This window comes from Jaculus jaculus, chromosome 11, assembly GCF_020740685.1.
Source record: "Jaculus jaculus isolate mJacJac1 chromosome 11, mJacJac1.mat.Y.cur, whole genome shotgun sequence".
NCBI lineage: Eukaryota > Metazoa > Chordata > Mammalia > Rodentia > Dipodidae > Jaculus > Jaculus jaculus.
Genome location: NC_059112.1, coordinates 109145479 through 109172336, shown reverse-complemented (window position 1 = coordinate 109172336; position 26858 = coordinate 109145479). Strand labels below are relative to the sequence as shown.

At 50.3% G+C, this 26858-nt stretch overlaps 2 protein-coding genes across 2 annotated transcripts in view; both read right to left on the bottom strand.

The window, feature by feature from the left end:
- Nucleotides 1-26858, bottom strand: part of Srl (sarcalumenin) — a 60824-nt gene that overhangs the window by 16564 nt on the left and 17402 nt on the right. The window lies entirely within an intron of this gene.
- LOC123464425 (myristoylated alanine-rich C-kinase substrate-like) lies at nt 8317-9637 on the bottom strand (the record flags this gene model as incomplete). The annotated part of the gene is given in 2 exon segments (XM_045161292.1): nt 8317-9477; nt 9479-9637. Coding segments are annotated over 2 exon segments (1320 nt in total), but the record flags the coding sequence as incomplete, so codon positions are not given.

The window sequence follows — 26858 nt, the reverse complement described above, 5'->3', positions numbered from 1 at the left end:
GGTCAGCCTGGGCTAGAGCAAGATCTCAAAAACTAAAAAAGAAGAAAAAAAAAACACACGTATTGACTGAAGTCTGGGAAGGTGGCTCAGCAATGAAAGGCTCTTGTTTGTAGAGCCTGATGGCCCTGGTTTAATTCCCCAGGTCAGCCTGTGCTAGAGAGAAGACATACTTTGGGGGGCGGGAGAGAAAGAATATGTACTGGAGAGCTGGAAATGCCTCAGCAGTTAAGGCGCTTGCTTGCAAAACCTGATAGCCTGGGTATGATCCCCAGTACCCACATAAAGCCAGAGGCAAAAGTAGCCTATGCTTCTGGAATGTGTTTACAGTGGCAAGAGGTTCTGGAATGTATACACACACACACACACACACACAACACACACACACACACACACACACACACACACAAGATTTTTAAAGGTTTAAGTTATTTGATTATGTTTATTTATTTGTTTGCAAGGAGAGAGAGAGTGAGAGGAAGGGACAGAGAAAGAAAGGGTGTGCCTGCAGGGCCTCTTGCTGCTGCAGACAATCTCCAGATACATATGCCACTTTGTGCCTCTGGCTTTATGTGGGTACTGGAGAATTGTACCCAGGCTATTAGGCTTTTCAAACAAGTGTCTTAACTGCTGAGACGTTTCCAGCTGTCCAATACATGTTTTTCTCAAGGTATGGTTTCACTCTAGCCCAGTCTGAGTGGGATTAAAGGCATGTACTACTATGTTCGGCCCCAATACTGTTTTGTTTTTTTTTTTTCAGGTAGGGGCTCACTCTAGCTCAGGCTGACCTGGAATTCACTATGTAGTCTCAGGGTGGCCTTGAACTCACTGCTATCCTCCTACCTCTGCCTCCCGAGTGCTGGGATTAAAGACGTGCACCACCACACCCAGCTCCCAATACATTTTTTAAAAATTAATTTAAGGGCTGAAGAGATAGTTCAGCATTTAAAGGCACTTGCTTTCTAAACCTGATGTCCCAGGTTCAATTCCCCCAGTGCTCACATAAAGCTAGAGGCACAAAGTGACACATGTATCTGGAATTCATTTGCAGTGGCAAAAGGCCCTGATGTGCCCGTTCTCATTTTCATTCTCTTTCCCTCTCTGCTTACAAGTAAATAAATTAAACTGTCTTTGTCTTAAAAATGCATTGGGATGGAGAGATGGATCAGTGGTTAAAGGTGCTTGCTTACAAAACTTGACAGCTCGGGTTCAATTTCCCAGTAAACACATAAAGCCAGGTGCAGGTAACACACGTGGCACACCTATATTCCCATTCTCAATCTCAATCTTTCTTTCTCTCTTTCTCTGCTTGTAAATAAGTAAAAGTATGTTTTTAAAATGTATTGAGGCCAGGCGTGGTGGTGCACACCTTTAATCCCAGCACTCAGGAGGCAGAGGTAGGAGGATCGCCATGAGTTCAAGGCCACTCTGAGACTACATAGTGAATTCCAGGTCAGCATGGGCTAGCAAGACCCTACCTCAAAAAACCAAAAAAAAAGAAAAAGGTGTTGAGGGCTGGAGAGATGGCTTAGCAATTAAAGCACTTGCCTGCAAAGCCTAAGGACTCATGTTCCACTCTTCAGATCCCACATAAGCCAAATGTGAAAGGTCATACATGCACACACACACAAGGTGGCCTGTGTGTCTGGAGCTCGATTACAGTGGCTGGAGGCCCTGGCATGCCAACTTTCTCTCTCTCTTTCACTCCCTCTCTCTTTCACTTGTGCTCACTCTCTCTTGCATAAAAAAAGGTCACTCTGTTGGCCTTGCCTCAATAAATAAACAAAAATGTATTGACTATGTTCAAGGCCACCCTGAGACTCCATAGTGAATTCCAGGTCAGCTTGGGCTAGAGTGAGACCCTACCTCAAAAAAAAAAAAAAAGTACTGACTATGGGCAGAGAGATGGCTTAGCCTAAGGACCTGAGGTTCAGTTCCTCAGAAACTGCATAAGCCAGATGCACATGGTAGTGCATGCATCTGGAGTTCCTTTGCAGAGACTCTAGCACGTTCATTCTCTCCCTCTCTCTCTCACTGTTTCTCTTTCTCTAATAAATAAGAATAAAGGGCTGGAGATATGGTTTAGTGGTTAAGGTACTTGCCTGCTAAGCCTAAGGACCTAGGTTCAATTCCCCAGTACCCTTGTAAGCCAGATGCACATGGTGGCACATGCATTTGGAATTTGTTTGCAGTGGCTGGAGGCCCTGGTGTGCTGATCCTCTATCTGCCTCTTCCTCTCTCTCAAATAAATAAATAAAAATAAAATATTAAAAAAAAACAATAAAACCTGTTTTTATTATTTTTTTTTATTTGAGTCAGAGCAAAAGGGAGAGAAAGAGAGAATGGGCACACCAGGGCCTCCAGCCACCGCAAACGAACTCCAGATGCATGTGCCACAATGTGCATCTAGCTTATATGGGACCTGGAGAATCGAACCTGTGTCATTAGACTTCATAGGCATGTGCCTTAACCACTACGACATCTCTACAGCCCAAAACATTAAAAAAAAAAAGAACAAAATGAAAAGAATGCATCGAGCAATTATTACATACCAAATGCCAAGCTGGGACCACAGTGATACCCAAAGAGGCACAGCTACTGCCCTTAGGGAGTTGTCCTAAAGCCTAGTGAGAGGGAGCTAACAGTCTTTAAAATATGCACTACAGGGGCTGGAGACATGGCATAGTGGTTAAGGCACTTGCCTGCAAAGCCAAAGGACCTCAGTTCGATTCCCCAGGACCCACATAAGCCAGATGCACAAGGTGGTGCATGCATCTGGAGTTTGTTTGCACTGCCTGAAGGTCCCAGCACACCCATTCTCATTCATTCTCCCTCTCTCTCTCCCTCCCTCCCTCCCTCTTCCTCTCCCTCCCCCCCCTCTCCATCTGCCTCTTTCCCTCTCTCAAATAAATAAAGAGATAAATATATTAAAATATGCAGTACGAGACTGGAGAGATGGCTTAGCAGTTAAGGTGCATGCCTGTGAAGCTTAAGGACCCAAGTTCAATTCGCTGGGTCCCATGTAAGCCAAATGCACATGGTGGCACATGCATCTGGAGTTCGTTTGCAGTGGCTAGAGGCCCTGGCATGCCCTTTATCTCTCTCTCTTTCTCTCTCTTTTCCCCCTTCCCTCCCTTCCTCTCTGTCTCTAATAAATAAATAAAAATTTAAAAATCTTAAAAAATATATATGCAATAAGGGCTAGGCATGGTGGTGTACACCTTTAATCTGAGCAGAGGTAGGAAGATCACTGTGAGTTTGAGGCCACCCTGAGACTACATAGTGAGTTCAAGTTCAGCCTAGACTACAGCAGAACCCTACCTTGAAAAAACAAACAAAAATAATTATATATATATAAAGTAAGGGCTGGAAAGATGGCTTAGCGGTTAAGGTACTTTCCAGCAAGGCCAAAGGATCCAGGCTTTATTCCCCAGACTCACATAAAACCACATGCACAAGGTGGGGTATGTGTCTGGAGTTTGTTTGCAGTGGCTAGAGGCCCTGGTGTGCCCATTCTCTCCCTATCTGCCTCTATCTCTCTTTTTCTCTCAAATACATACATACATACATACATACTTTTTTTTAATAATTTTTTTCATTTATTTACTTATTTGAGAGCGACAGACACAGAGAGAAAGCCAGATACAGAGAGAGAGAGAGAATGGGCACTCCAGGGCCTCCAGCCATTGCAAACGAACTCCAGACACATGCGCCCCCTTGTGCATCTGGCTAACATGGGTCCTGGGGAATCGAGCCTTGAACCGGGGTCCTTAGGTTTCACAGGCAAGCGCTTAACCACTAAGCCATTTCTCCAGCCACCCCCTCCCTTTTTTTTTTAAGGTAGGGTCTCACTCTAGCCCAGGCCAACCTGTAATTCACTATGGAGTCTCAGGGTGGCCTTAAACTCATGGCGATCCTCCTACTTCTGCCTCCCGAGTGCTGGGATTAAAGGTGTGCGCCACCACACCTGGCTATATATTTTTTAATATAATAAAATATGCAGCAATCTTAAACAGTGCCAAGGCTATAGAGGCTCTTGGGCCTAAGAAGAGCGCTCACAGGAAGAGCAGGGGAGCTAGAGATCCTTCCCTGAGGGCTGCTGCTCTGGAAGAGTTGATTAGTGACAAAGGACAGTAGCTTTCTGTGACAGGCCACAGAAATTGCTTATCAAGCAGGAGGAAGTTGGGGGCCAGGCACAGGGAAGAAGAGCTGCGTGTGGGGAGCTGAAGGGGGCTCTAGGAGCTGATGAGATAGCCTTAAAGACTACCAGGGGCTTGCAATAGGAGCCATAGAGGAGTTGTAAGCAGACACGTGACCAACTGAATAAGTGGGGGGGGGGTGCGTGTGCGTGTGCGTGTGCTGGGTTTAGCTGCCCTTCTGAACAAGTAAACAAAGATGCCCATGCCTGTTAACTCCAGATCTGCCAATGTCCCCAGGTAGCTAAGGTCACCTATTTCTATTGATTGATTGATTGATTTTTACTTGAGAGAGGCACAGATAGAGAGAGGGAGAGAGCGGGCACACCAGGGCCTCTGGTCATTGCAAACGAACCCCAGAAACATGCACCACCTTATGTGTCTGGCATACATGGATACTGGGAAATCGAACCTTGGTCCTTAGACTTCTCAGGTAAGCACCTTGACAACTAAGCCATCTCTCCAGCCCACCTACTGCTTTTTTATGTATGTATGTATGGGGGCATGGGCATGCCAGGACTTTCCTGCTGCTGGAAATGAACTCCAGATGCATGAGCCACTTTTTGCATCTGACTTTATATGTTTGCTGAGGAATTGAATCCCAGGCCAGCAGGCTTTGTAAGCAAGTGCCTTTAGCCACTGAGCCATTTCACCAGCCCTTCTTTTTTAAAAAAAAATTAGTTATTTGGGGCTGGAGAGATGACTTAGCCATTAAGCACTTGCCTATGAAGTCTAAGGTCTCTGGTTCGAGGCTCAATCCCCCAGTACCCACATAAGCCAAATGCACAAGGTGGCACATGCATCTGGAGTTCGTTTACAATGGCTGGAGGCCCTGGTGTGTCCATTCTCTCTCTCTTTCTCTCTCCCTCTTTCTCTCTCTATCTTTCTCTCTCTCAAATAAATAAGTAGAAATACTTTTTTAGAATTACTTATTTGTGTGCATACATGCATACTAGGACCTCTTGTCGCTGCAAATGAACTTCAGATGTGTGTGCCACATTTAGCATATAACTTCATGTGGGTATTGGGTAATCAAACTCAGGCCAGTAGGCCATGCAAGCCAGCACTTTTAACCACAGAGCTATCTCCCCAATCCAAGTTCATCTATTTCTTTTGTTTTGTTTTGTTTTTCCAGGTAGAGTCTCGATCTAGCCCAAGCTGACCTGGATTCACTATATAGTCCCAGGGTAGACTCAAACTCATGGTGATACTCCTACCTCTGCCTCCCAAGTACTAGGATTAAAGGCATGTGCCACCATGCCAGGCTTAGTTCACCTATTGCTAACCAGGCTGCCTGGTTATAGAGGTTATATACTTAGCCCTACAGGGCAGAGGGAAGTTGTTTCAACATGCCTAATGCAGTATCTCAGGGGACCAAACCCAAGCAGTCTCTGACCCCAAACCCACAATGAGGAGGACAAGGAAAGGGCAAGCTTACTGCTTACAGCCCCACCTCCTTATGGACAGCACAATTGTATGAAGAGACTATTGCAGTAAGTTCTGCATGGAGCAGGCATGGTGACACATGCTTGCAATCCCAGCACACAGGAGGCTGAGGAAGGACAATCAGGCACTCACGGCCAGTCTTAAGGACCACTACATAAGTTCAAAGCCAGCTTGGGCTACACAGTCCATCTCAAAAGAAAAAAGGCCAGGCGTGGTGGCACACGCCTTTAATCCAAGCACTCGAGAGGCAGAGGTAGGAGGATCACTGTGAGTTCAAGGCCACCCTGAGAATACATATGAATTCCAGGTCAGCCTGGGCTAGAGCGAGACTCTATCTCAAAAAAAACAAACAAAAAAAAAAAAAAGAAGGAAATCTGTAGGTAAGCCATTTGAAAAGTGATGACCTACCTAACCCTAACCCAAGCCTCCACCCAGAAAGTAACTTCTGTCTGTCCACACATTCAATGCATGAAACAAAACCTGCAGGTCCTGACCAGGCCGCTCATAATGGTGCCCGATAGCTCAGCCCTGGCCCTGGCCCTTCCTGCTCGCCAGAACTCTGGGGATTGCTTTGCTCTAGGTGGGCATTTGAGGGGCACTGTTGTTGCAGTGAGCCTGAGTTGTCATGCCACAATCCTGACCCTTCAACTTCAGTCTGCACATGTTTCTTATAGGGGGCATTTTTTTTCAAGGTAGGGTCTTACTCTAGCCCAGGCTGACCTGGAATTCACTATGGAGTCTCAGGGTGGCCTTGAACTCACAGTGATACTCCTACCTCTGCCTCCCAAGTGCTGGGATTAAAGGCGTGCGCCACCACGTCCAGCCTATAAGGGGCGTTTTAAGGGGAGACTCAGGTTCTGGCCTACAATATGTCCACCCTTCTCCACCAACTCCCTGCACCCCCCTCCACGATTCAATTTGGAGACCTCAAACCTACTATTAGTCCCTTTGTCTTTAAGGCACAAGTCTTCATTAAGGAGCAACTCACACCCTAAAGGAAGCTTCCTGAGGGCCTGATTCAGAAGTGGCCAGAACCCTCCGGACCTTCTTGCTAGATTACTTTGTGAGTGGCTGAGGAGCTTCCCAAAGCTGACCCCTGAGCCCCTGGGAAAGCTGGCAGATCTGGGACTAGCCAGGGGCTGTCCCACCTCCCTTGACCCTGCCTATCCAAAACACACAAGGCTTTCACAAACAGGAGATGGCTTAGAGGTTAAGGTGCTTGCCTGTGAAGCCTAAGGACCCATGTTCAACTCCAGATCCCATGTAAGCCAGATGCACAGGTGATGCAAGTGCACAAGGTCGCACATGCCCACTAGGTGGCGCACGTGTCTGGAGTTCAATTACAGTGGTTGGAGGCCCTGGTGCACCAATTCTCTCTCTCTCTCTCACTTTTGCCCTCTCACATTAAAAAAAAAAAAAAAAGGCAAGCCAGGCATGGTGGCACACTACTTTAATCCCAGCACTCGGGAGGCAGAGGTAGGAGGATTGCTATGAGTTCAAGGCCACCCTGAAACTACATAGTGAATTCCAGGTCAGCCTGGGCTAGAGCAAGACCCTACCTCAAAAAAACAAAACAAAACAAAAAAGGCCAGTCTGTTAGGTTTACCTCAAAAAAGAAAATAAAAGAAAGGAAAAGGAAAAGGAAAGAAAAGAAAAGTAAAGTAAAGCCTGCCAAATGGTACAATGGCGGCACGTCTGTTACGGGGAAAACCAACTGCTCTCTGATTGGATTTGAGGCCTGATCCTTAGACGGGAATTTATGCCTGATGCTGAAAACTTAATCAAAAGCCTATGGTTGAGGAAGTCATAAGCCCTAGGGAAGTAACTACTACTGTTGCCAGGCTAAATGGATATATTATGCCCACCAAACTATCCTCTAAATATTTGTGTTTATGCCCATATATTAATGCTACTTTCACTTTTGGTTAGGCTTTTGAGGAGACTCAAAGAGCTGAGGAGAAATGGCAGCAGAGTGTCCAACACGAAGTGACCACTGTGCAGAGGAGCAGAAAGAATGAAAGAACTAAAGGAAAGGAGAGGTGCTTTGGGACACTGTCTTCCAGACACCAAGTGGCTGTGGCATTCACGGCCTCACGGTGGTTGCATAATAGGACACAAAAAAACAAAAATGAGGGCGTAAAAGTACAGGAGAGCTGGGTGTGGTGGCACCAGGGGCACAGGCAGGAGGGTCTCCGTGAGTTCGAGGCCACCCTGAGACTTCACAGTCAATTCCAGGTCAGCCTGGGCTAGAGCAAGACCTTAACTTAAAAAAAAACAAAAAACAAGAAGAGAGCCAAATCGTAAAGAAGGGATCCAGCGGAGGGGAGATTTGGAAGGGAAAAATGGGAGGGTGGTGAGAGGGAATTATGATCATGGTATATTGTTGGTGTGTACAGGGGTTGTCAATAAAAAGGTTTTCTAAAGAGAACTGGGGCTGGTGAGGTAGTTTAGTGGTTAAGGTGCTTGTCTACAAAGCCTAAGGACCCAAGTTCAATTCCCTCGTACCCACATAAAGCCAGGTGCACAAGGTGGCATTTGCATCTGGAGTTCGTGTGCAATACTAGAGGCCCTGGTGTGCCCATTTTTTTTTTCTCTCTCTCTCTCTCTCCATCTCTCTCCCTCAAATAAATAAAATAAAGAATGTGTCTGCTTAAGGTTCTGAGGTTGCCTTCATGAATTAATTCCTACCCCGTGCAATTACAGGATTCCCCTTCTCCCGCTGCCCCTCTTTGGGCTCCTCTGCCTCGGTGTCCTGGGTCGCATCACCCTCCGACTCTGCCCTCAAATCCTGGGCACCTGGCTGGGCCCCTTCTTCCCCAGGGCCTGTAGCTCCTCCTGCTTCCTGGGGCTGCGCAGCCTCCTCTTCTGAGCTAGCCCCATCACCGCTCTCTTCTCCAGACCCCTCCTCGGATGGAACTCCTCCTTCCTCCTTGCTTTCGGCTTCTTCACCACTCTCTTCTTCGGAAGAGGCCTCCTCGGGACCCTGCTCGGGGACCCCTGGCACCTGGCCCTCAGCAGGTTGGTCCTCCTCCATCTCCCCAGCCCTAGAGCTCTGGATTCTTCCAGACTCTTCTCCGGCCTCGGTGGCTGAGCCTGGCTCCTGGCTAGGGCTGGGACCTTCCCGGTCCTTGGCATCCGGAGCAGTATCTAGCCCTGTGGGCTGATGACCAGGCCCTGGGCCGCCGTGGTCTTCTGTGTGTGGAGCAAGGATCTGCGGTGGATCCTGCGTCCCCTGCCCGGCTTCCTGCTCTGCCTCTGCCTCCATCCCAGCAGACATGGGGTCAGGGTTTCCATCTAGCCCGGCGGGCAGGTGGCCAGACCCTGAGGCGGCTTCATCTTCTGACTGTGGGGCATGCGCCTGGGTCTGGTCCTCTGCGCCCTGTCTGGCTGCTGTGTCTATGCCAGCCTCTGACTCTCCTCCAGAAGCCGTGCCATCAGGGGCATGGTGATTCGATCCCGGGCTGCCCTGGTCTTCCACCTCCAGGGCGCCCACCTGGTCCCCCTCTGTGCTCGCAGCGGCCGCCGCTGCTGCTTCCTGCGCGGGACCCTCTGCTCGCAGCCCCTCGGCTCCCCCCGCCCCCGCCGCCGGGCCTGGCTCCTCTCCACGACCGCGCTCTGTCCTTGCCTCTTCCACGGGCCCCTCGGCCCCTCCTCCGGGAGGAAGGGAGCCTGCGGCGGGTGGGCCCTCCTCTTCCTCCCCAGGCCCCGCGGCATCCCCGGGTGGAGCCGACTCGGTGGCCGAGGCATCGCACGGGCCGGCTTCAGGTTCGGAGCCCGAGCCCGCGGCAGCGGGAGGGAGCCCCGCGGTGGCTGGCTCCGAGCTGTCAGCCCCCCCCGCCGTCGGGACACTGCGGGAGCAGGTGGTGGTCTCGAGGGGCCGTATCTGCATAAAGGGCCCTTTCCTTCTCCTCTAGACTCGCGTCTCCAGTAGAGAAATGATTCTCCAACAAATTGCCAACATCTTCCGTGCCACCCGAAGCAGGGACTTGCAGTTCTAGATGATCAGAACATGATTGGTCAGTTCAAGGGTCGGCACTGCTTCTCAAGAGTCTACACCAGTCTGGCTCCCTCTGCTGGAAGTGTGGTATGTGCCTAGCTAGTACCCAGGGTTGCGGCTTTCCACCCCTGGGTCTTCTCAACCACCTGCCTGGCCACCCCCCACCAAGATTGTGGGGACCACCACAGGTCAGGGCAGGAAAAGGCTGACCTGCTGTCCATCACCAAGGGAGTCCTAACCTGAGAGCTCCTGAACCCTAACTCTGACCTACAAGTCTCCTCACTAGGTCCGGGTGACGCTTCAGGATGGAAACTTGGGTGGCCTCCCCCCCCCCCCCACAAGGCCTCCTTCAACCTTGCAACGCCCGAGCTGCTGCCTGCTCCCACGGACACACTTCCAAGACAGGACACGCGCCGGTGCGGTCCACTCCTGGTCAGTTCCTAGAGTCTTGACCAGCGTGCCGGTTCTACTGCTGTCAGCAGAGGGGTGAAAACAGGCGTCTGCGGGCCAGATAATCTTAGGTTACAAGGCAGAGTACTCGGGGATTACCTGTGGCTCTCAACCTTATTAAGTCACACATCTAACCCTGTCCCCTTAAGGGCAGGCATTTGTTGGCCCTCCCACATCAGATGAGAGGGAACAGGGCCTCAGAAGATATCCAAAACGGGCAGGACCTGGACTTGCCAGTGGCCTCAGCCAACCCCTTCTGAGGGGATCCTCTTCTAAGGACCTTTAGCTTTACCAGGAGAGCAGAGGGCACAGGAAGAGCAAATAGGGACCCAGTCTGTGCCAGAGACGGCCACCAAGGGTCAAATTGAGTATTTTTGGAGAAACGGGTGGGGAGTGAGGATTGGACATATATATCCCTTTGGCCACACCCACCCAGGCTGCTTAAGTAGGAGGCCTGCAGGGAGGAGTGTATGGATTTATGGGGAGGAGCGGACCACAAGAGCCCCTTCTTAGCGTGACTGAGAGAGCCCCAATTAGCTTTGACTGTCACGGCTTCTCTCCACTTCTCCGCTGGGTACAGATGGCTCCCACCCAGGCAAAGCCTGGTGTTTCCAACACTGCCTTCCATGAAGAAAAGCCCTTCTGCCTCGGGCCACCCTACCCCCAACTTTGCCACTTCTCAGAAAGCTGGGAAAGCCTCCAAGGGTCAGGGATGGGAGTTTTCTCATTAGTCCTCACAGCCAACCTGTGTTGCCATCCTCGGGAGGATGGAAAGTTCTAGAGCATTTTATTATAAAGGAGTCCCGTATAGTAACGTGTAAGATTTACCCCCACACACATTAATACACCTGGCTACATTTAAACTCCTTCATTTCTGACAGGTAGATTTTAGATGCAAGTTAGTGGTGGTCTTTGGACTTCCCCAAAGACATGGTCACCAGGTGACTAAGGGGTGACTGGAATTCAGAACTGCCAACTCCTGATCTGTGATGTGATGTGTTCAGGGAATACAGAGGTCCTTCCCATGGAAATCTCAGCCTCTGCCTGCATGTACCCTCTCTTCTAGGCTCATGCTCCTGGCTCCTAGATGGCGAGAACCCTGTCTGCCCCCCTGCCCCGCAGAAAATGTTAGATCTGTGGTTACATATTGATACCAGTAAGAATTCCTGGTCCTGGGCTGGAGAGATGGCTTAGCAGTTAAAGCACTTGCCCGAGAAGCCTAAGGACCCAGGTTTGATTCTCCAGATCGCATGTAAGCCAGATGCACAACAAGGTGGCACATGCATCTGGAGTTTGTTTGCAGTGGCTAGAGGCCCTGGTGCACCCATTCTCTCCCTCCCTCTCTCTCTCTCTTTGTCTCTAATAAATAAATAAAATATTTTTTAAAAAATAAGGGCTGGAAGGATGACTTAGTGGTTGAGGCACTTGCCTACAAAGCCTAAAGACCCATGTTTGACTCTCCAGACCCCACATAAGCCAGATGCACAAAGATGAAGCAAGCGCAAGGTTGCAGATGACCACTAGGTGATGCATACGTCTGGAGTTCAATTGCAGTATATTTGTGTAATTACCATTTCAAGCAATGAAAATATATATTTAATTATTGAATTTACTTAATCTAACTTGCTTCTGAAATAGCAAGGATCACTTGTGTCTGTTTTACAGGTTAGAGGATTGGAACGGGAGGCACTGAAAGTCACACAGACAGTAACTAGCAAAGCCCTTTGGCTTCTGCGCTGGAAAAGGCACTGCCTGACCTCTGAGCAGGAGCGTCAGGACTCAGAGTGGCTCCAGAGACTAGCTGTCGCCGCGTCACCTAGGGCATTTCTGGAGATGCTGATCTCATGCTGCAGCCAGGACCCACTAAGGAGAATCTGCATTTGACATGACGTCCAGGTGACTGATTTACACATTATGACTTGAGAGGCCTTTGTCTACACCACCCGTAAAACTTCCTGTCCGTCTGTGCTTCTCACCGACACCTGACTCTTGGCTCCATGTTTCCTCCCGTTTCCGAGTGGTTCTGATTTAAATAATCCAGGGCACAGGGCTAGCAACAGTAAATCTTCAGTAATTCTGACACAAAGTTGCAAGCCACTGCAACTTCCAAGCCAAACAGTCCCAAGGCTCCTCCTCCCGTCTGTGCCCATTGAAACAGTCTCCACTGGGGCTCAAAGTTGGGGTGCACCTCCAAAGCCTGGCATTGTCCTTGGAACAGCGGCAGTTGAGGTTCTCCCCCCACGGGAGAATCTGGCCCTTTCCACAGGCACCTGTTTTCCTATATGATGATGATGGCGGTGGTGATGGTGGAGGTGAAGCCGATGTGAGCCATTGCAGCAGTGATGGCAGTCGGGGACTTTTGGAGGTGATGGTGATGGTAGTAGGATGAACATTCTAGATCTGACCTCCTGCGATAGTTTTGATTTTCTCAAAAGACCCTCTTGGGACTGAAGAGATGGTCAGTAGTTAAGACACTTTCCAATAAAGCCTAAAGACCTGAGTTTCATTCCCCAGTACCCATGTAAAGCCAGATGTACAAAGTGGTGCATGTGACTGGAGTTCATCTTCAGTGCCTGGAGGCCCTGATATGGCCACTTCTCTCTCCCTCTCTCTCTCTCTCTCTCTCTCTCTCTCTCTCTCTCTATCTCTATCTCTATCTCTCTCTCCTGGATAGGTTGGCACACACCTTTAATCTCAGCACTTGAGAGGCATAGGTAAGTGGATGACCATGAGTTTGAGGTTACCTTGAGACAACCTAGTAAATACCAGGTCAGCCTGGGCTAGAGTGAAACTCTACCTCGAAAAAGCAAACAAACAAACAAAAAGACCAAGGGCTGGAGAGATGGCTCAGCAGTTAAGGCCTGCGAAGCCTGAGGACCCAGGTTCAATTCTCCAGGTCCCACGTAAGCCAGATGCACAAGCTGGTGCATGCTCCTGGAGTTCGCTTGCAGTGGCTAGAGGCCCTGGTGCGCCCATTCTCCCTCTCTGTCTCTAATAAATAAATAAATAAACAAACAAACAAACACAAATCTTTAAAAAGTAAAAAGACCAAGACCCTCTTGTTGTGGGTGTGAGGGGGAAACCAAGGTAGTCCATGAGAACACAAGCTGCGTGTCCTTCCTCCTGAGCCCCAACAGCGAGCGTAGCGCACAGGACACACATGAATACCTACGTCCCCTCTCCCCGTGCTCCTGACAGCTCACGGCCTCTTCTGCTGAACCGTGTTAAGTGAGAGGCTGAGGGTGATGGCTCCGTGCTTCGTGACCTTTCTCCCCAGGCTAAAAATAACTGCTCTGACAGAAAGTCTCTCAATGAAACCGGCCATCCTGTTGGGCCCCCCAGAGCTCATCCTTAGGAAACATCAGACCCAAGTCTGTTGCAGGACGCACATCACATCCAACGCTCAGGTTGCGATCAGTTCAGTTCCCTGCGATTCCAGGCCAGTGTCCTTCCCGCCCGCGCAGGACTCCCTGGCTTCTTAGGGAATCCTGTTGGCACCAGGAGCAGGTGGTGTGGGAGGTCACAGAGGGTCCCGGGGAAATGAGTCTGGATCCATCTCAGGACAGGAAGGTTCATACTGTATGCACTGCTGCCAATACAACTGCCCCGGCCAGGGTCAGGCCTGGGCACTGACATCAGGGCACACGAATAGCAAGCCCCCAGATCAACCTGGGGGACCAGGAACCATGGAAGGCCTGAGCACCTGAAAGGCTGGGTTTTGTCCCCATTCACACCCAGGACAAGGCTGGCACAAGCCAATTCTGCTTCTCTTCGGACACCCCCTCTGCCATCAGCCCTCTTGGGGAGACGGGTTTCCAGCTGCCCTTCCAGCTCCCCATCTCAGCAGTGGCCTCCGCTACTGCTCAGTTCCCCTCTCTTCCCACCACTAAGTGTCCTGAATTTGTTTCAGCATTTTCCATGGACTCAGGGGGTCGGAGAGCTGCCAAAGGCCCGTGAGTCCAGCTGGAAAGGAAGAAGCTATTGCCAGGGAGGGACTGAAAGGCTTGCCCAAGGACAGGGTCATGCTGGGACAGAGCCCTCCTCAGCGGCCCTCAATCTAGCACGCTCCGTACCTCAGTGATGGGCCTGCTAGGGTTCAGTGGAGGACGGGAAGGGAGGCAGAAAGACTACGCAGCCTGGAGTCGGTGTCCCCTCATACTTCTTACCTCCTGTGACTCATTTTCCCACTGTTCAGAGGGGAGGTGTGGAAGAAGATTGACAATCACAGCTCGTTTCTTGGCCTTGCTTCTCCCTAAAAATATCTTCCTCTGGTCTCCCCTCCATCATGACTCCAACACCCCAGGAAGCCCCCTGCATGGCATCTTTTCACTCTGCTGGTCCATGGGGGCAAGACTGATCTTAAATCCTGGACCATGACTCCCCTCACAGTGCTCTCAGCAAGAAAAGACAGGATTGTGGAAATGAGGGAACGGACATGGGACATGCTAGAGGTCTGTGTAACAAGCCACTCCTGCAAAGCGTTTTCATCAAGAGGCCTAAGCCCTGGGGTTGGGCCAGTGCCTAGCTGCGTTTCACATGGTGATTCTTAAAAGAAAAAGAAAAAAAAAAATCTGAGAACTTCCACAGTAAGCCTTCCTCAACACCAAGTTGCCAGAGAACTGTTTCCTGAAGTTCACAGGAAAAGTCTGAAGACCAGAGCACAGAACCCAAGAGCTTCTTTGTCGCTCGCTTTCAGCCCACCTCCATCTAAACTCCATGCCAGCCTGTCTTCTTAGCAGACGCTTTTTTATATATATTTATTTATTTGCAAGCAGAGAGAGAGAGGAGACAGACAGAAAGATAATGGGCATGCTAGGGCCTCTAGCCACTGCAAACGAACTCCAGACACACATACCCCCTTGTGCATCTGGCTTATGTGGATACTGGGGAATCAAACCTGGGTCCTTTGGCTTTGCAGCAAGCACCTTAACCACTAAGTCATCTCTCCAGCCCCTTAGCAGACACTTTTTTTAAAAAAAAAATACTTTATTTTTTAAATATATTTTATTTATTTATTTATTTGAGAGAGAGAGAGACAGAGAAAGAGGCAAGAGAGAGAATGGGTGCACCAGGAAATCCAGCCACTGCAAACTCCAGATGCATGCTGCGCTCCCTTGTGCATCTGGCTTACATGGGTCCTGGAGAATCAAACCGGGATCCTTCGGCTTTGGCAGGCAAACGCCTTAACTGATAAGCCATCTCTCCAGCCCCAATATTTTATTTATTTGAGAGAGAGAGAGGGAGGTAGATAGAGAGAGATAATTAACACACCAGGATCTCTAGCCACTGCAAATGAACTCCAGATGCTTATGCCACCTTGTGCATCTGGCTTTGCGTGGGTGCTGGGAAATCCAAACCTGGGTCCTTTGGCTTTGCAGGCAAGCGCCTTAACCACCAAGCCATCTCTCCAGCCCAGCAAGACACTTTTAATAAAGATCAGCCAGGCTCATTTGCCATATGCCTTCCCATGCAACTGAACTGAAACTCTGGGGTCCAAAGCCACAAGCAGATAAAACACCTTTTTGACTGCCTCTCATGAACAGTTGTGTAAATGAGCCATCACTAACAATGACATCCCAGAGGGAAAAAACAACTCTTTTCCAATTAGACTTGATGAGGACCCTGGCCTTGGGGCACAGAGGACTCCACGTCAGCCAGCCTTCTGCCCGGGTATAGCTTCTTATCAGCTGTGTCTCCAGGGTAAGCGGGGAAATGTCAGAAACCGGAGTTCTCGCAGCCCGGTGTCAGCAAGACCCTTCCTTCTCTGGACCTAGCTTTGGTCACTCCTGGGCTGGGCAGATGTGTGTCAGTGGCCTCTTCTGCTGCCTTTCTTTTCCTTGACCTTCTGCAGAGTGAGGAGTCACCAACCAGGTTCCCTCATTCTTCCATTTCTTAGACAACAGTGGGAAGGCTGAGGCCCCTTAGGCCTTAGCAGGGGAATGGTTGCCATAGGCAGGGCTGTGTACATCTTTCCAGGATCCGGGGACCCGCTCTGGCCATCCTTTTGGCCTTTAACCCTTTCCCCAAACAAGGGTGATGAGCACATTGGAAGACGCAACTGTTCTTGGAAGGTTTGTTTGGCTTTGTGGCCAAGTCCCAGAGTCAAAGCTAATCCCACCAGGACAGTTTGTCCCTGGCTAGATTCTAGCCCCCAAATGATTCACCCAGGGAACAGGATACAACGGCAAAAGCAGTATCACAGAGAACCTTGGGATCCGGGATGCAAAGGGACCACCTCGGAGCCCAGTTAGACACATTTCACTAACAAACCCCTAACAAGTGCTTTTCTGGTGGCTGGGGAGATGGCTCAACAGGTAAGTGCATCTTCTGCGCCAGCATGAGGGCCTGTGACCGTGTGAGTTCGATTCCTCGGCACCTACATAAACAGCTGGGCAGGGCCATGCCCGCCTATAAGCCCAGTCCAGTCAGAAGCAGAGGCTGAAGTGTCTAACAGTAGCTCTGGGCTCAGAGAAGAGACTGTCTCAAGGGGGGTACGTGGATGAATCCTGAAGGAGGTCGCCTGACGTTCTCCTCTGACCTCCCACGTGCACAAACATGAGGCATACCTTGTGCACGCACACAAAGAAAGCAATGCTAAAAGAAGGAAGGAGAGCTTAGCGGTTAAGGCCCTTGCCTATGAAGCCTAAGGACCCATGTTCCACTCTCCAGATCCCACATAAGCCAGACACACAAAGGTGAGGCAAGCGCAAGGCCACACATGCCCACTAAGTTGAGCAAGGGTCTGGAGCTCAGTTTCAGTGGCTGAGGCCCTGGTGCACCAATTCTGTCTCTCACACTCTCTCTAAAATAAAAAACAAATTCAAAAAGAAGAGAGAAAAAGAAAGGAATGAAATAAAGGAAGGAGGAAGAAAGGGAAGGAAGGAAAAATGAAGGAACTAAGCAAGGAAGAAACAGAGGAAGAAAGGAAGGGAAACAAAGGAAGGAAATAAAGAAGAAAGGAAGGAAGAAAATCGCTTGTCTCACGGCCACAAGAATCACTGGTGGTATCTGCTTCCAGAACCAAGCTTTCTGCCATGTCTAAACTGTGCCTGAGCCAGGCCACATGCCCACCCAACCTAGCCAGTGAGACGGGCTTCTTTTGCCTTAAGATAGTTACTTCTTAGCCCATTATTTGGAAAAAGGATCAAAGACTTTTTAAATTTAATTTAATTTATTTATTTATTTTGGTTTTTCAGGTAGGGTCTCAACCTAGCCCAGGCTGACCTGGAATTCACTCTGCAGTCTCAGGGTGGCCTCGAACTCACGACGATCCTCCTACCTCTGCCTCCCGAGTGCTGGGATTAAAGGAATGAGCCACCACACCCAGCAAGATCAGTTGGTTATACCTGAGACCCTGTCTCAAACCACAAACAAACAAAAATCTGCATTAAATCCTGTTGCCGCAGCGTAAACTGGTAGAAAGAGGCTCTGCTGAAAATCCGGTGTTTCCAGAGATCAGCCCAGAAAACCTCACAGGAATCATCACGACCACTTCTTCCCTTTGGTGGGGGGGGGGGGGGAGGTTGAGCTGATAGCAGAGGGCAAGAAAGAAGTGATGTGGGCTGGATTCTGAGACCGACTGAAGCAGGTGGCTGGCTTCCCCCCCTCCACCTCCCAGTCTGAAGAAACTGAATCACCCTGGGATCTGCAGGGAGGGATATTGGGAGAGCTGATGGTTTAACTTGTGAGTGCCAGGCAAGGAGAGGCCCAGTGGCAGCCAAGGGAGTGCAGCTCCCTCTAGATGCCTTGGGTTGCAGCTCTTGGAGCTTGGCAGTGAAGGGAGCAGAGAGATGAGAACACCTCATTCCCAGCCCGGGAGGCTGGAGGAAGTCAGTTTGAGTCTCCCACTTGGGAAGTGGATCTGGTGGTGCTATTCCTAAACCCGGGCCTAAGCCAGGCCTTCTGCCTCTCCTTTGCCACACCTCATGAGCTGAGGAGGCTCTGGACCCCTCAAGCCAAAAGACAAGTATGTGGATGCACGTTGAAGTCCAGAGACCTAGGCCCTGCCCTTACTATTGTACTGGCTGCTATGACCTTTGACTGCTTCTTAAAAACAAAAAAAAATTATGAGCCAGGTTTGGTGGCGCATGCCTTTAATCCCAGCACTTGGGAGGCAGAGGTAGGAGGATCACTGAGTTCGAAGCCACCCTGAGACTACATAGTGAACTCCAGGTCAGCCTGAGCTAGAGACCCTACCTTGAAAAGCCAAACAAAAAAAAAAAAAAGAGAGAGAGAGAGAGAGAGAAAAGGGATAGAAAGAGGAAGAGAGAGAGAGAGAAAATGGGCATGCCAGGGCCTCCTACCACTGCAAATGAACTCCAGACCAAGTACCACTTTGTGCATCTGGAGAATCGAACCTGGGTCCTTATGCTTCTCAGGCAAGCGCCTTAACTGCTAAGCCACCTCTCAGTCCTTGGACTTAATCCTCCTGTGACCACTTTACCCACCCCTTAAAATGCAGGTCATACTACCTGTTTTGGCAACCCCCTCAGAGCCTTCAAACATGAAGCAGTGATTAAAAACATTTGGCAAATGTTAGGTCTCATAACCATTATTTCCTAGAAGAACAAAGCTGCCTAGCCAAGTCCTAAATGCACTGAGTGACCAAAATAGGACCAGCTTGGGACAAGAGCTCTGTCAACTCACCGTCACTGTACTCCTTTAGGCCCTCTTAGTGTGGGGGACGTCTTTCTACCTGGAACTTTTTATCTGCTGCCATCTACAAGCAGCTCAGGAGTGGGTTTTAGGGCTCTTTGGGGTATCACTACTCTCTCTCAAGGTTCCAGCTGGTCTGGAGACAGGAAGGGGCTTGAGGTGTCAGCACTCCCAGGGACCAAGAGCTCTTGCTGCTGTACTCACAGGGACCCCTGTGGCCACGGCTCTAGCAGCCTTGGCTCACTAAGAAGAGCTGAGTCCTCGCTCGGTTGTCCTTCTCCATCCTTCTGTCCTAGAACCTCCCGTGCAGCTACTGAAGGAAGGTGATGGGGCACTTCACCCCCAACACAAACACACAGATACACAGACTCACTGCAAGCACCACATCTGTCTGGGGATGAAAGAAAGTCCCTTCCAAAGGTGGAGAGAGAGCCAGGCGTGGTGGTGCATGCCTTTAATCCCAGCACTCTGGAAGCAGAGGTAGGAGGATCACTGTGAGTTCAAAGCCACCCTGAGACTACATGGTGAATTCCAGGTCAGCCTGCACTACAGTAGAACCCTACTTTGAAAAACAAACCAAACACAACAAAGGGGCAGGAGAGATGGCTTAGCAGTTAAGGCATTTGTCTGCGAAGCCAAAAGATCCAGGTTCAATCCTCCAGGACCCTTGTAAACCAGATGCATAAAGTGGTACATGAATGTGGAGTTCATTTGCAGCAGCTAAAGTCCCTGGCTCACCCATTCTCTCTCTCTCTCTCTCTCTCTCTCTCCCTCTCCCCTTCTCTCTTCCTCTCTCTCTCTTTCTCTCTGAAATAAAATAAATTAAAAAAAAAAACACACAACAAAGGTGAAAAACAAGTAAAGACGCTTTAAGAAGCCTTGAAATGGCCAACCAGAAAGAGGCCATTAGCGGAGCCCAAGTGGCCTTGTCATGTTCCTAATAAAGGATGACACAGTAAGTCCTTCAGAAATGCTGTCCTTGAGACCTCAGTGAGGCCCAAGCCGCAGGGACAAGGCCAGACAGGCAGTGGCTCTGCATGAGAGGTGCGCTCGAGTGACATCAAAGCTAACGTTTCCAGGGCTTTGAAAAGTGCCTCCCACGCAGGCCTGCAGAACTAGCCCCATTTGACCCTTCCTCTGTCACCGCCTGTAGCTGTGTGCCATCAGCAGCGTAGGTGAGAGGAAGCGCTATCATACCTAGAATGCCAGGACACTGAGCACCCAGCACCGCCAGCCACGTGGCCAGCAAGGTATCCTCAGCAGCTCTCCCTCCCAGCGGCCACAGAGACCAGAGAAGATGCTCCTTCCCACGTCTGCTCACAATGGGGAAAAGAGGAAGGTCAAGCCAAGGGCATGTGCAAGGACAACAACAAAAAAGATATCCTCTTCTGTTGTGGATTGATGTCAGTCTCTGAACAGCATTTTCTTTAAAACAGTTTACTTATTTGAGAGAGAGAGTGAGAGAGTGCGCGTCTATAGGTCCCTTCTGGGGAAAATAAAATGCTGTTCAGGATGCATGTGTTGAGTTCATTTGTGATGGCTGGAAACCCTGGTGCACCCATTCCCCCAGCTTTCTTTCTTTCCTTCTTTCTTTCTTTCTTTCTTTCTTTCTTTCTTTCTTTCTTTCTTTCTTTCTTTCTTTTAGTATTCACTATATATTCTCTGGGTGGCTTTGAACTCATGGTGACCCTCCTACCTCTGCCTCCGAGTGCTGGGATTAAAAGCATGCGCTACCACACCCGGCTCGCTCACGCTCTCTCTCTCTCTCTCTCAAATAAGTAAACTGTTTTAAAGAAAATGCTGTTCAGAGACTGACATCAATCCATGACAGAAGGACTCCACCTCTGGGCCCCTATGTTCATAAACCCCAACTCTCCTATTATTACTCAGCCTTGAAATTATTGTTGCAATATAGACTTCTATAATTGAAAGAGAACTTAGAAATTAACTACTTCAACTCTAATTTCACAAATGAGGAAACAGTTCAGGAAGAGATAAGAAGGTGTTAGAGGAGCCAGGAATGAATAGTCTCTCCGACCAGCCTGTAATCTTCACATGCAAATCTCTAAGCAAACACAGCTTTCCTCCCTGTTTTTCTAACCCTTTTATGTGCCTGCTGCTGGAAGCCTGTGTGCCTAGACTTGCTCACTTACAACGCTACTTGTGTGGCAAAGGATGCTGTCCCAAATGAGGCCAGGCTAGAGGCACCCTCAGCCTTCACTGTGAGGTCTACAGTATTCCCAGTGCCACCAAAAGAAGGTACCCATTCCTCTGAATCCACCCATTGTCCTGAATTCTCCCTCTAGAGCTTGGGAGGTTGGAAGGTCACAGGCAAAGATACCTAGCACACTGAGACCCTCCTACGAGTGACCATCCCAGAAACCTCAGGTTTTGCTTTGTGTGTGCGTGCGTGCGTGCATGCGTGTGCGTGCGTGTTCAAGGTAGGGTCTCACTCTAACCCAGGCTGACCTGGAATTCACTATGTAGTCTCAGGGTGGCCTCAAACTCACAGCGATCCTCCTGCCTCTGCCTCCCAAGTGCCAGGATCAAAGGCGTGTGCCACCACGCCTGGCCAGGTTTGCTCAGGAAGCAGCTTACCAGAGCCTCCAGTTCACAACACCAACTGGGCTGAACCCCAAACCTCAGACTTATGAGACATGCCCCTCAAGCCAGCTGCTCCCCAAGACTCGCTCTCTGTACTTCCAACCCTTCAGAAGTTATGAAAGGCAGTGAGCCTGAGACCAGCCTCCTCCAACGCCGGCTTTAAAGTCACTAAGCGCCCGCGCTCTCTGCGCCCCCACCTCCTCTATTCAAATACCGAAACCAGATGCGGCACCCGCCATCAGGGAGTGCTTGCGTCACTACACAACTCTTCTTTGGCAGCCTGAACGTGGCCACTCCCAAGGCCAGGCAGGTCCTCTACTCCCTGGTTCCCATGAGTTCATCCTGGAAGAGGAAGGTCAAAGCCAAGGGCAAGGCTACAGCAAGTACGTCTTCCACATTTACTGACCCGGGCTGGCCCTCGCTGGTGAAGGCTGAGCTACATGCCGCCATCTGAGGGGCTTGGCAGGCCAGCCTTGCCCCAAGGACCCTAGCCCACGCTGGCACGGGCCTGAGCACAGGCTGCTTGGTTCCCCAGGGCCGCCACAACAAACCTTCCCCAGCACAGTGGCGTCGTCCCCTCTCAGCTCCCTGAGCGTCATCCCTTGGGAGTCCTGTCCACTCCCAGACTGACCTGGCTCTGCTCTGTGTCTCTGCAGCAACTGTCACCCTATGTGCTATGTCATGGCCTTGGTCCCCAGAAAGATCACAGATATTCAGCTGGGACCTGGGTGGTATTTCCCCTCACTCTAAGCGCCTGCGGGGTGCGCTGCAAATGTCTGACAGCAGCGAGCCTCCTCTGGCAGTCAGTGCTCCTCCCGGGGGCGCAAGGTTTTCACCTGTAAAAGGACCACACGGGAGCTTAGCTAAAGGTACAATGCCCCGGGCGTGGTGGCGCACGCCTTTAATCCCAGCACTCAACTAAATAAATATCATTTTAAAATATATTTTTTTTATTTTTATTTATTTGAAAGAGAGAATGAGGCAGAGAGAAAGAGAAAGGGAGAGAATGGGCGCGCCAGGGCCCCCAGCCACTGTAAATGAACTCCAGATGCATGCGCCCCCTTGTGCATCTGGCTAACATGGGTCCTGGGGAATCGAACCTGGGTCCTTTTGGCTTTGCAGGCAAACGCCTTAACCGCTAACCCATCCCTCCAGCCCTAAAAAATGTTTTGTAAAATAATGTTATTTGGGCTGGAGGGATGGGTTAGCGTTAAGGCGTTTACCTGCAAAGCCAAAAGGACCCAGGTTCGATTCCCCAGGCCCAAGGGGGCACATGCATCTGGAGTTTGTTTGCAGTGGCTGGAGGCCCTGGCATGCCCATTCTCTCTCTCTCTCTCTCTCTCTCCCTCTTTCTCTGTCAAATAAATAAATAAAATATTTAATGTTTAAAAAAACAGTTTTTAGCGGGTGTGGTGGCACACACCTTTAATTCCAGCACTGGGGAGGCAGAGGTAGGAGGATCACCATGAGTTTATAGCCACCCTGTGACTAAAACGTGAATTCCAGGTCAGCCTATCCTACCAGGTGGCAAAGAGGCAAGAGAGGCTGGCAGCGGGAGGTCGTCACGGAAGCGACCTGTGGACGGAACGCTGGTGGTCAGGCAGAGGTGCCCAGTGTGGAATGACAGGGGCAGCCCTGAGGGCCACGAAAGAGAGCAAAGAGAAAGGAAGGAGCCAATAGATATAAGGATTGGGGGCTCAATTTTCTCCCCTAATTACCAGTGGGACCTCCAGCAAGTAACTGGACTTTTCTGGGCCTGTTTTATTAGCAGGGAAACAGAAAGCTCCTCACTTCCTGCGTTTATGTCATGGCTGCCCCCACCCCATTCTCCTGTGCGCCCCACACAGCCCAGGGATGCTCAGGTGACATCACTCCTCAGCATGCCCTCCCCTAAGGCCCTCCTCTCCTAAAAAAGACACACCACGGTTGTGCAGTGATGGAGAGGCCCTGCGCCCTCCTCCCCTGCTGCCCCAGAGACCATCTCTGCTCTCGCACCACCTGGACTGGCACGCCCTTGACCCCTCCAGGCCCCTTCTGTCTCGCTGCGCTTGCTGGACCCTTTGCCGAGCAGGCTGTTCCCAGAGAAGCCATTGGCCCACCCCCTTCCCTTTGAGGTAGAATCTCCCTCTAGCCCAGGCTGACCTGGAATTTACTCTGTATTTCCAGGGTGGCCTCAAACTCACAGCAATCCTCCTACCTCTGTCTTCTGAGTGCTGGGTGGGATTAAAGGCGTGTTCCACCACACCCGGCTCTTTTTTTGTTTTCTTTTTCTTTTCCAAGGCAGGGTCTCACTCTAACTCAGGCTGACCTGGAATTGACTATGCAGTCTCAGAGTGGTCTTGAACTCACAGCGATCCTCCTACCTCTGCCTCCCAAGTGCTGGGATTAAAGGTGTGTGTCACCACACCCAGCTCTTTTTTTTTTTTTAATCAAGGTCTCCCTCTAGCCCAGGCTGACCTGGAACTCACTTCATAGCCCTGGTCTAGCCTCAAACTCACAATGATCCTCCTACCTTAGCCTCCTGAATGCTGGAATTAAAGGCATATACCACCACTCTCAATGAGTATTTTTTTTGTTTGTTTGGTTGGTTGGTTTTTGTTTTTGTCTTTGTTTTCTGGGGTAGGGTCTCACTCTAGCTCAGGCTGACCTGTAATTCACTATGTAGTCTCAGGGTGGACTTGAACTCATGGCGATCCTCCTACCTCTGCCTCCTGAGTGCTGGGACTAAAGGCGTGCGCCACCACGCCCAGTGACACTGACTTCTTGTTAGGCTTTGCCCAGCCACCTCACTGAAGGTTGTCACCCTTTCTAGTCTCCTCTCTCTAGTTTTACTTTCTTTGCTGGATCTATCATCTTTTTTTTATATTGATTTATTGCAAGCAGAGAGTGACAGAGAGAGAATGGGAGTGCCACGGCCTCTAGCCACTGAAAACGAACTCCAGATGCATGCACCACTTTGTGCGTCTGGCTTTACATGGGTCCTGGGGAAAAATCGAACTTAGGTCATTAGGTTTTGCAGGCTGAGCCATCTCTCCAGTCCTGGGTCTATCATCTCTAATAGAGTGCATAACTTATGTAGTTTCTTGGTGATTGGAGATTTTACTTCCTCAACACCTAGAATAGCCATTTGGATAGACAGACAGGATGGATGAAAAAAGGATGGATGGAAAGTGGATAGATGTAGGGAGTAAGTAGGTAGGAAGCTGATACATGCGTGTGTGGGAAACGGGATAAACGGATGGATGGACAGTGAGAAAACGAAAGCCCTTCCTTCAAGTCACTGGCAAAGAGTTCTGGAAGTCAAGAGAGGACCAGGAAGGATTCAGAAGCAGAGAAGTGCCAGTGAGCCGAGTCCTCATGCCATCCCGTAGTTACCCAGGCCTAGCTCTCATGTGACTGAAAGGCCCTAGGAGAGTCGCCTTCCTGGCTTATCATGAGATAACTGAATGAACTGGACTGCTGAACAGCTGGTCCCCCTGTGAAAATATGAGGCTCAGACTGGAGGGAGAAGAGTGGAAGAGAGAGAGGGCTAGCCACCCAGCAACAGAGGCTGTGCACCTGAGTGGGATGTGGCCCCACAGGCTCCGAGTAGTAGCTCCTGGGGACATAGGTCACCTGAGGTCAAACACCGCAGGAGCCAAGCCAGGTCAGTGAGGCGACCAATGGCTATAGTTAAAAACTAGTTAGCCAGGGCTGGAGAGATGGCTTAGCGGTTAAGCACTTGCCTGTGAAGCTTAAGGTTCCCGGTTTGAGGCTCGATCCCCCGGGACCTTCGTTAGCCAGATGCGCAAGAGGGTGCATGCATCTGGAGTTCATTTGCAGTGGCTAGAGGCTCTCTCTCTCTCTCTCTCTTTCTCTCTCTCTCATTGTCACTTTCAAATAAATAAATAATTTTTTTTTAAAAAACTAGCTAGCCAGAGAGGGCCCCCCAAGGTCAGGCGAATAAAGGAGAATGACTAGGTTCCTTGAACCAGGCCTTTGTGATCACTATTAAATATTTCTAAAGCTGGGCGTGGTGGCACACACCTTTAATCCCAGCATTCAGGAGGCAAAGGTAGGAGGATCACCATGAGTTTGAGGCCACTCTGAGACCACATAGTGAATTCTAGGTCAGCCTGGGCTAGAGGGAGAGCCTACCTCGAAAAACCAAACCAAACAAACAAACTATATATATATATCTGAAAGGTCTCAAGGCCTGGGCTAGTGAAAAGTGGAGCACCTGTCTCCTCACCCTGCTCCTCCTCCAGGGTGCTCCATGGCTGTCCAGACTCCCCATACTCAAGCCTGGGGGCCCCTGGTACCCAGGATGAGGAGACATAGCTACCCTGCTCTTTCAGCGCGGGAACCGCTACTGCCGGCAAGAGGGGGGCAGAATGGGAGCCTCACAGAGGAGTTTCTCCAAAGCTTGCTCAAGCAGCTTCTATGGAGAGCCGGGGGAGGCCTCCAGATCACGCACACCCCTCCTTGGCTCCCACTGCGCCCAGGAGCTGAGATGCAGAGGGGCTGGGCATGAGCGAGGCCCACAGACAAAGCAAGATGGGCCTGGGTTTCCAGCTCCTGTGACTTTGCTCCTCCCTCCTCTAAGTCACCCCAGGGCTGAGGCCCACCCCTCCTCCCCCCACCCTCCTGCCCAGCACCACCGTAGCCTGGGCAGCTGCTCCTTGAACTCTCCGCCCCAGCCAGCTGTCCATACCTTCATGCAACATGTCCCTCCCCGGGTATGTCAGCAGAGCTCCAAAATAGACACGGGGGTCACTGTGGGGGCTGTGGGAGTAGGGGTCCAAGGAAACAGGTGCCTCTCTGCTCAGCGGAAGACTAACCGCCTGAGGTAGCAGTACTAAACAAGGCGTCCAAGGACTAAATAAGTGCAGTGGCTTGAATGGTGACTCCTCGACACTCATGTCCACCAGGAGCCTGAGAACGAGACCTTATTGGAAAGTAGGATCTTCGCAGACGTCAGTAGTCAAGATGAGGTCATACTGGATTGGAGTATGGGGTATTGGAGACCCAATGTCCTAGTATGAGGACAGGACAGGGGAAATGGTTGTGGAGATTGGAGCTATGAGACCAGAGGCCAGAGCGCACCAAGGATTACTAACAGCTACCAGAGCCGGGTGTGGTGGCGCACGCCTTTAATCCCAGCACTTGGGCGGCAGAGGTAGGAGGAGCGCCGTGAGTTCGAGGCCATCCTGAGACTCCATAGTGAATTCCAGGTCAGCCTGGGTTAGAATGAGACCCTACCTCGGAAAAAAAAAAAAAAAAACAACTAACTAACTAACAACTACCAGAAACTGGAAAAGGTGCGGAAGGTCTTCCTTAAGGACCCTCGGAGTGACCAGGACCCTGTCAGTGTCTTGATTTGGGACTTCTGGCCTCTAGAATCATGCAAGAATACGTATCTGTTGCTTGAAGCCAAGTCTGGGGGGTATTTGTTATGGCCGACACAGGAAAATAGCATGGGCACCAACACCTCGGCGCCCTCCCTGACACGCTCCCGCAGGAAGCCAGCTGAG